Source organism: Adiantum capillus-veneris, chromosome 18 (assembly GCF_014529385.1).
Source record: "Adiantum capillus-veneris isolate H3 chromosome 18, ASM1452938v2, whole genome shotgun sequence".
NCBI lineage: Eukaryota > Viridiplantae > Streptophyta > Polypodiopsida > Polypodiales > Pteridaceae > Adiantum > Adiantum capillus-veneris.
Window position 1 is genome coordinate 54821260 of NC_140948.1, and position 9798 is coordinate 54831057.

Below are 9798 nucleotides of genomic sequence, written 5' to 3' on the forward strand. Positions count from 1 at the left end.
AGAAGTACTTACCCTTAGTGGGGTATGCCTACAATAGCACTGTACATACTTCCACAGGAAAAGCACCTTTTGAAATATTTGAGGGAAGATCAAAAAGTCCCTTGCTACTTAAGGTACACGGGAAGATCTTTGCTGCAGATGAGTATAGTTGAGACCTACAAGAATCTTTTAAAAAGATTAAGGATGCTATCTCTATCTCACAACAAAGGCAAAAGGCTGTTGCTGACAAGCACATAAGAGCCCAAGCCTTTAAAGAAAATGATTGGGTCTTACTCAAATTTCCCAAGGCCCGATTAAGGCATACAACATGCAAGAATCCTACGGGACATCAAAATTACTATGCTAAGTTAGCAAAAAGGTACTATGGTCCCTTCTAGATTCTTAGGCCAATCAATGAGATGGCCTATCAACTCAAGTTGCCCAACCATTGGCCCATACAAAATACTTTCCATGTGAGCCTACTAAAGCCGTACAAAGGAGAGCCACCTCAAGAACCAACTATTGAAGACCCACCGGAGATCGAGGACCAAGAAGAGGTGCTACAGCCCGAGTCCATTCTCCGACATGAAGACAAGGTACTAAGAGGCGGTAAGACTATCCGACGATATCTTATTAAGTTTAAGAATTATCCTTTTGAAGATGCTAGATGGATGCAAGGCATACAATTAAAGGATAACCTAAACCTTGTCAATGCTTACAATGGTTCCTAAGAGTAAGCAAATGTACAAATGTTAAAAATGAACAAAAGTTTTGTTTTATAAGACTCTCTTTTTCTTTATTGTGCACAAAAATGAAGTAGTATGCATGCTTAGATCAAGTTTGCGGAGACGACGTCTCCCGAACACCAAGTAGAGCTTGCCACTCTACTATGGAAGATGATAGGACTAATGTGCATACATGCTTGCGGCAGCCTCAGGCTCTCAAGTACCAAATGGACTAGTCATCCATTGTGGAATGATGTCGTAGGGTAACATAGGGATCCTCTACCCGCTAGGAAAAAGGAAAAATGAATATACTTTATCTTCTCTACCCCATAGTCGAGGACGACTATGATTTCAAGAGAGAGGTAATGTCATAATAATCAATATCTAATTCTCCTAAATGATTTTCTCATGTTAAACTGATCATTTAATATGGGGAAGTGCCAGGGGAGAAAAAGCTATAATATTGGTTAAGCTAGCAGACCGGGCCACGATAGGGATCCAAAGGAGGGAAAATAGGGATCCAAAGGGGGGGCCATCTGTAGAAGAGCAATGTGCAACAATGGGCTTAAAAGACCCTAAGGTTCAGCCCATTAAGACTTCCAAAATTCAAAGGTTGTGTCCAAAAGCCAAACACTAGGGAAATTGGATGCTTAGTGTGTGTCACAAAAAGTCTTTGTCAATCCCTACATAGGAGGGGGCGAGCCTTGCAAGTAGGGGATGAGAGAGAAACTCACACACAGACACACACACAAGCTCCCTTTACACAAAGGGAATGAGGGACACATGTCAGCTCCCTAGCCCAGATGCCCACAAGGTGTACCCAATTCCTATTGGATGGCCTTGGAGGTGGACCAATGAGAATTAGGCTAGAGTAAATATAGTTTAATTAATTTAAAAACACTTAATAAAAGAACCAATAAGAATTAAGCTCTCTAGAAGACTATTGGATAGTCTCCCAAGGGGACCAATGAGCATTCAGTAGCCCAATGGCTTGCTTGATTCCTATTGGCCAGGAGGGAAAGGGGTCCAATGAGAGTTGATTAAATAATTACCTAAAGCTCTCACAAAAGGGGAAAGGGGGACACATGTCAAAAGGCTATCACTTATGCTGCTTAATTACCATTGGCTAAGCCTGGGGAGGTCCAATAGGATGCTAGCAAGAGCAAATAGCAAGAGGGGTCGACCAAGAGAGAGAGGGGGCTGATTTTTGCAAGGCATTATCACACACACACACACACACACTCACACAATCTCAGGTGTGAAGTAAAGAAGACTCTCTCTCCTTCTCAAGCTTTAATGGAAAGCTTATCACCTACTCCAAGCTTGTGAGACGGAAGGCCTACACCAACAACTCTTGTGATGCAAATCCAACCAAGAGCCAAGCTTCAATGCATGCTCATCTCGTCTACCATGCTAATTACTAAGCTAACTAATCTATGCTAATATGAGTGATTATGTGAGGAGATGTACATCTTTCTCGTGAGAATACTCCTTCCTCTCAATCTACTCTCATACCCCGCTAGCTCTCACCATCTTCGAAGGTGTGTGAGGTCTTGGGTATGAGACCGTGAGGGAATTGATGTTGTGTTTGATAAGTGTTTTGCATAGTGCATGAAGTTTCCATCTTCATTGCTCTAGCTAGTATTGAAGGAACACAAGAAATTGTATTGTAAAATGTCTCTCTTGATGGGAGAAACTATAATACAAAGCCTTTTGGAGGGGGGACCAGCTCCATGCAAATCCGGTCCTCAACTATTGTTAATTGCTTAATTTCTCTCTCTTTTGAAGTATTGTTCATGCTATCTAACTAGGTGTTATGCTTTTTGTTGCTCTCTCCACCCAAGCACTCTTGTTAATCTCATTAGGAATCTATTCTAATGAAATGCTCACTATGTTCATGCTATTTTACGCTACACACAAGTTACTAGGCCATTAAATGTTACAGATAGGACTAATGTGCAGACATGCTTGCGGAAGCTTAGGCTCTCAAGCGCCAAATGTATTAGTCATCCTTTCTGGAACGATGTCGTAGGGTAAGATAGGGATCCTATTATGAGTGATTATGTGAGGAGATATACTTCTTTCTCCTAAGACCACTCCTTCTTCCTCTCAATCTACTCTCATACCCCGCTAGCTCTCACCATCTTCGAAGGTGTGTGAGATCTTGGGTCTGAGACTGTGAGGGAATTGATGTTGTGTTTTATAAGTGTTTGCTTAATGCTTGAAGCTTCCATCTTCATTGCACTAGCTAGTTATTGAAGGAACACAAAGAATTGTATTGTTAAATGTCTCCCTTTACGGGGGGAAACCTATAATACAAAGCCTTTTGGAGGGGGGACCGGCTCCATGTAAATCCGGTCCTCAACTGTTGTCAATAGCTTAATTTCTCTCTCTTTTGAAGTATTGTTCATGCCTATCTAACTAGGTGTTATGCGTTTTGTTGCTCTCTCCACCCAAGCACTCTTGTGATGCTCATTAGGAATCTATTCTAATAAAACGCTCACTATGTTCATGCTATTTTCCACTACACACAAGTTACTAGGCCATTAAATGTTACATGTAGGGTTAATGATCATACATGTCAGATCTGGTGGAGTAAGGGCTACTGTGGTGGTCGCAGCAGAAGGAAACACGATAGAATTCTCTAAGCTTCTCTCTCTCTCTCTCTCTCTCTCTCTCTCTCTCTCTATCTCTCTATCTGAGTGAATGAAAATAAGCATAACTTGCCCCATTTTGATTATATGTTCCCTACCTACTCGGAACGCCCCATTCATATTTACCTCCGTTGCTCATATCTTCATGTTCATATCACCTGCGATTCGAACCGTTCCTCATTCAGGTATTTGGTCGACCAATGGCCTTTAATCTGCAGTTTTGATATTTCAGAAGTTGGCTCAAAATCCGTTCTCTGCCAAAGGGCAGCAATGAAGCAGCGCAACTCTCTCAAGATCAAGCCAATCACTGCAGTTGCTTTTCAACGTTGTTCTCGCCAGCTGCATTACACCAGACTTCCTCCCTTCAGGATGCAACCAACTCCCTTCTACCACCCTGTTAGCCATGGCGCGACCCCTATTACTTCTGTATGCATGGAGAGGATTATTTTATAGGTTTTTGTTTGGACATTAGGGATTACAAAACGCACGTGCGCCATAGGCCCAGACTACATAGCCCCACCCGACCGGCTGGACTCTGGCGGCAGCCCTCTGAATTTCTGCTGCTCGCTCATTCTACACGTGCAGAGCGCAGAGAGCCAGAGACAATGGACCTGGATGACATATGGCGAGACGTACGCCGATACGTACGCACGGGCGTCGGACGCATGCCTCAAGAGAGGAAAAGCCCAGAAAAGTGGCCGTCATGGCAATTTCATCGTCACCGTTCCCTTGCCTCCACTTGAAGCGACACACAGATCTCCTATTGGGTTTGTGTAGACCTACACATGCAGCACGCAGAAGTCCAGTAGCTGCCATTAGCCTTCTACCAAGCAGCCCATCTGCGTCCAAGGGTTTTCCTTTCTCACAGTCCTGCAAGCTTGTCTGCTTCTCGCCGCCTCCAGAGCGCAGGGTACACCTGCAATCCTCGCTGTTGGCTGGAGTTATCTCGCCTTTCTTGTCACCACCGACGCGTGTAACAACTGCAAATAATTCGTGGGTGCAGAGCATTTCCTGTGTGTGTATTCCGAAGATGGCACCGGCCACAACTGCTCTTCAGGCATGTTGTCTGTCTCTGTCTATTCATTCTCTGTGTTCCTTCTTCCTGTGTTAAACCAAACAGCTGCTGCTCTTCTTTGTGATAGCTGTTCTTGAATATGACTAGACGCTATTTTCTCTGTAATTTTTACTTGATCCCATGCACATGATGCTTTTGGGTATGTGTAATTTCTGTCATGTAAATGCTACTTGTGAAACAACAACAGAACTGCAAAGATTTAGTACTAATTCCAATCAATTGAGTACAAAGAAGTTTTGATACTTTCCTTGCATGAGTTTTCTTCTGATCATTCCCCTTTAGAGGGAATGAAGAACAGAATTGAGGTTTCTTGGCTTTGTGATATTTGTTCTGGGTTTGATTGAATATGACTAGACACTTTATTCTCTGTAATTTTTACTCGATCCCATGCACATGATGTTTTTGGGTACTTGTGAAACAACAACAGTACTGCAAAGATCAAGTACTAATTCCAATCAATTGAGTACAAAGAAGTTTTGATAATTTTTTTTGCATGAGTTTTCTTCTGATCATTCCCTGTTAGAGGGAATAAAGAACAGAATTGAGGTTTTTTGGCTTTGTGATAATTGTTCTGGGTTTGGTTGAATATGACTAGATGCTTTTTTCTCTGTAATTTTTGCTCGATCCCATGCACATGATGCTTTTGGGTACGTGTAATTTCTGTTATGTAAACGCTACTTGTGAAACAACAACAGAACTGCAAAGATTTAGTACTAATTCCAATCAATTGAGCACAAAGAAGTTTTGATACTTTTCTTGCATGAGGTTTCTTCTGATCATTCCCCTTTAGAGGGAATAAAGAACAGAATTGAGGTTTCATGGCTTTGTGATAATCGTTCTGGATTTGATTAAATATGACTAGACGGTTTTTTCTCTGTAATTTTTGCTGGATCCCATGCACATGATTCTTTTGGGTATGTGTATTTCTGTTATGTAAACGCTACTTGTGAAACAACAACAGAACAAAGATTTAGTACTAATTCCAATTAATTGAGTACAAAGAAGTTTTGATACTTTTTTTGCATGAGTTTTCTGCTGATCATTCCCCTTTTAGAGGGAATATAGAACAGAGAGAGGTTCCTTGGCTTAAATACTATGCTTGCCAGATTATTGAATGTTGTTTGATCATTCGGATCTTTTCCGATTGCTTGTACTTTGCACGGTGTGAATAAATGATTCTTTCTCTATTTTGAGTCGGCTTTCAGGAAATGAGTAATGATGGTGCATTCAGGCGTACAGCATCCACCTTCAGAAACTTCATCTCTCGGGACCCTTCTGCTGAATTTCCAGCTGCGGCAGGCCGCTACCACCTTTACATTTCTTATGCTTGCCCTTGGGCCTCGCGCTGCTATGCCTTCCTTAAATTAAAGGGTCTTGAAGACGCCATTGGCGTTACTGTAAGTCTCAGCTGTATCTTTCTGCATCTTTCATTAAGGCATGCACACGCTTGGATTTTTGGCCATGGGATTATGTTGATGATGTTCATTTAGTGTTTGTGTTGATAAAACAGCATGCATTGTACGGGAAGGATTGCGTCGGCTTTGCTTGTTCTATCAAGTTGCTGCTAAAATACTATTGCTTATTGGTTGATCACCAATCCTTCATCCTCTATAGGTAACAAAGCCCAAATGGGAAAGAACCAGAGAAGGAGAGGAGCACTTTGGATGGGTTTTCCCCTCTTCAGAGGATGAGGAGCCAGGTGCCCAGCCGGACCCAATAAATGGTGCAAAGAGCATTCGAGAGCTTTATGAACTTGCGGTTCCTGGATATTCTGGAAAGTGCTCAGTTCCAGTAAGCTTCATTCAACTTGACTGCTTTTAATAATGCATCATTGTGCTTGTCTCTGCAGTGCATGTCTCTGACTTCCACTGCCCTTGCAGGTTTTATGGGACAAAGTAAAAAGGACCATCGTCAATAATGAGAGCTCAGATATTGTTCAGATGTTCAACAGCGAGTTTGTCGAATTTGCTAAGCACAGCAACTGTGATTTGATTCCTGCTCATCTTAAAGGCAAGATCGATGAGGTGAATTCTTTCATTTACGACTCTATCAACAATGGTGTTTATCGATGTGGATTTGCAAAGCAGCAGAAGCCATACGATGAGGTAATAATGCTATCCCTTCCCATGTGCTCTCTTAGCTTTTTGGAAATGGGATTATGGTGATAATGTGCATTTAGTGTTGTGTTTAGCGAGACATTGTTTTGAAACATGGCTTGATCTGCTGGCACCCGCCAGCTTCTTGCTTTTGATTTGATTTGAGTGAAAATATATTTTTCACATAAGTTTTTTGATTTATCATTAATCAAGAGCTTCTAACCTTTTCTCTGTGTATGCCTGCGATGGTTTGGACTACATCTACTCCCTAGCAAGGGTGCAATAGAAACACAAATACCCTTACATGTTTTGTTGGAATCACTTGTGGCCTTTAACCAGAATTTGCATTTTTCCATTATTCTTTTGGGTGGATTAAGTATGAGGAAGAGAATAGGAAGTTCCTAAGGTGTATAATTTCCGTCGCTCCTTTTTTTAAGATTGTGTGTGTGGGTCTAATTTCTTCCTTAGGATTTGGGTACTTAGATGCAAAATGCATCGATTGTATGGTTTTCTAATAGAGTTTGATGACATGGTGCAGGCGGTGGAGGAATTGTTCAATGCTTTAGACAAATGCGAAGAAATTTTGAGCACTCAACGTTACCTGTGTGGGCATGTACTAACAGAGTCAGATATACGGCTCTTTGCTACATTGATCAGATTTGATGAGGTAATTTCGGACATGGACATTTGAAATTGCAAGGAGGTTGTCAGCTGTTTCTCGTGTTTGATGACCCTTTTTCTTTTGCCCCCGCAGGTGTATGTGGTTCATTTCAAATGTAACAGAAGGAATTTGAGGGAGTACCACAATCTGTTCAATTACACCAAGGATATCTATCAATCGACCGGCATTGCGGATACAGTGAACATGTATCATATAAAGAAACATTACTACTGCAGTCATCCCTCTATAAATCCCTTCGGCATTATTCCTGTGGGTCCCGGCCTTGATTATACCACTCCACATGATCGAGACAAGTTCCGTTCACATTAGCATGTTGATGGCTTGTTCGCAGAATGTCTTTTGTATAGGGTCATTTTGTGAAGTTCTTGTCTGAGTCTGCATAAAGCGCAGAAGAGATCACATGCGCCGGGTGTATTGGAATAGGTTCTGTTGTGAAAAAGCCGTAGTTTATTTGTTTTTGACTCATTTCTCGTATCCAGCGTTCGATATTTAGGTTGTGTTTGTTTTCTATTGAACAAGCATGCTTTGTTGTCATTTTGTATTGTTGTTACCATCACCGAGGATGGAAGCTATGCTATATGCTGAATGTACTTATTCTGTTTACACTTCTTGTAAGTTCCGTAGAATATGGATGCTGGAATCCAGATCAATGGCGTGTTTCTGGTGTTATGCTGCAGTTCTTTGTAGACTTTAGCCAGAGTTCATGCCCTAATGACTCTTTTGCTTGTGGGATGGAATGCAAACATTTAGCTGAATACGCTGAGTCTTGTTACTAGACCCCCTCCTAAACACTTGAGGAAAGTTGTCTTGAATTGGATGGCTAGCTCCGGGGTTCTTTTTGTTGCAGAAGTTAATTTCCTTGAAATTTGCTATTGCCCCCTGCTACAGGTAAAAGCAGGGTAGCATTTGATCGCCCTGCTCCTCGCTTCTATTTGTCTAGCCATAAACCAAGCATGTTGTCTTTGACGATCAATGGTCTAAAATTGCTTCTTTTGGAAATTTCGTGCGTATGTGAACAATGCAGATTTCCTCTCGGACAGTTTTCTGTGTATAGTGAAGAAGATCGCGAATTTATCATAGTCGCAAGAGCTAGCACATGCCCGGACCATTTCTTGTGAAGCTCATCTCACTTGACAATTGGCCTCTTGAAATGTAGCATGGCAGGAACTGCTTGATCTGCGATTCATGTATTTCACTTGACAAATGGCCTCTTGAAATGTAGCATGGCATGAACTGCTTGATCTGCGATTCATGTATTTCTCCTGTCATGGTAGCCAGAGTTACCAGTACTCTTCATAATTCTAGGCTTACAATGGCAGCATTCATATACAATCTGTATTGCAAATATATGAGCTAACACTACGGGTGTGCTATGCGGCAATAGCCAGCTTAGATTTGGTAATTTATGGTGATTAGTCCAGACAAAGATATAAAGGTGTAATTTGTGGAAATTCTCAAATTACTCCCAGATCTCAAAATTTCCCGCCAAATTTACCAAAATGCCCCCCCTCAGCCTTGCAAACATCTCTAAAGACATGTTTCTGCAACTCTTATAAAAAGATTGCTTCTTCCTCAATAGAGGATGATAGAACTAGGATTTTGGATGGTGTTGTGGGCTCTTAAGGGATAGGGAATGGATAGTGTCCTTTGCCTGTAAAAATAGCAGCTGGCAGAGGTCGAGAGCCATGGGGAGCTACTTCTTTGTTGGGAGCCATGGGGAGGTATTTTTACGAGGGAAAGGATACTCACTGTCCTTTCTCGGCCGTCATAGTTGGGGAGAGTGGGGCTAGTAAGTCAATGTCTATGGGTAGTATGTTTTGCTAAGCGAGCATAGAGCCGAATTGCCTACTCTCAGTTGGTGTGCAATTCTTGGAGCAGCCATGCTATTATTCCGAGCATCGAGTTGCCATGCAATCATCGCCAACGATGATTGGAGAAGACACGTGAACATTTTGAGTGTTGACGTCTGTACATCTGACGGTTGCAAGGTAGAATTTTCCTCGGGAAACTCTTGTTGATTGACAATGCAGACTGGATGGCCCGCGACCCTCGACTCTGACGATGAAACCATTCACTTGTGAGCTCTTTGGTGAATACTTTTGTCCAAGACACTTAAAAATAGATCTTCATTGTCTCACGAAGTAAGATTGTGCAAAAGTTGGCGCAATTCCATCTTGAAATGGTACACGTATTGGGAATTTTTGATAGTTGATTGGGAAGTTTTTTGGAATTTGCACGACACTTGATGCCATTGGCAACCAATAGCTCTACTGTCTTTAGTGTATATGTGTGTTGGCATATAGACTGTTAGGGTTTAACCTTAACAAATAGAAATTATAAAGTGAGGCATTGACAAGCCCTTGCATTTTTGTAGGTTTAAATAATGTTGTGTGTTTTGAAAAAATTAAGACTAGTTTTGTAATTGGGCACTCAAAGTGCTTGTTTTCTAGGAACTAGAAACTTGTCATAACTATTTGGTTAAGCTAGAAACTAGATTTATAGGTCATGTTCATGCTTTAGGTTAGTTACGAGGTGAAGGATAAAGCCAAATTTTTATTTTGCCAAAATAAATACCATATTAACATTA

The 9798-nt window shown here is 41.5% G+C and overlaps 1 protein-coding gene across 2 annotated transcripts; it reads left to right on the forward strand.

Moving 5' to 3' along the window:
- Window positions 1–3948: 3948 nt before the first annotated feature.
- Window positions 3949–7676, forward strand: LOC147435682 (uncharacterized). Of its 2 annotated transcripts, XM_086488673.1 has the most exons (7): window positions 3949–4052; window positions 4136–4415; window positions 5639–5830; window positions 6048–6224; window positions 6314–6538; window positions 7068–7196; window positions 7284–7676. In XM_086488673.1, exons 1-7 carry the CDS (start codon window positions 3964–3966, stop codon window positions 7518–7520), a joined length of 1329 nt encoding a protein of 442 aa, XP_086344799.1. In that variant the 5' UTR covers window positions 3949–3963; the 3' UTR covers window positions 7521–7676. The 2 variants fall into 2 exon arrangements, with proteins under 2 accessions (XP_086344799.1, XP_086344798.1); XM_086488672.1 differs by lacking the exon at window positions 3949–4052 and having other exon boundaries at window positions 4065–4415.
- Window positions 7677–9798: the final 2122 nt, after the last annotated feature.

Excerpts from the sequence above, each read along its gene's own strand:
- LOC147435682 (XM_086488673.1), top strand. The coding sequence starts at position 3,964 with ATGGACCTGGATGACATATGGCGAGACGTACGCCGATACGTACGCACG. Across the intron at positions 4,053-4,135 it reads GAGAGGAAAAGCCCAGAAAA|ACCTACACATGCAGCACGCA; the intron begins GTGGCCGTCATG and ends GGGTTTGTGTAG. Across the intron at positions 5,831-6,047 it reads AAGACGCCATTGGCGTTACT|GTAACAAAGCCCAAATGGGA; the intron begins GTAAGTCTCAGC and ends CATCCTCTATAG.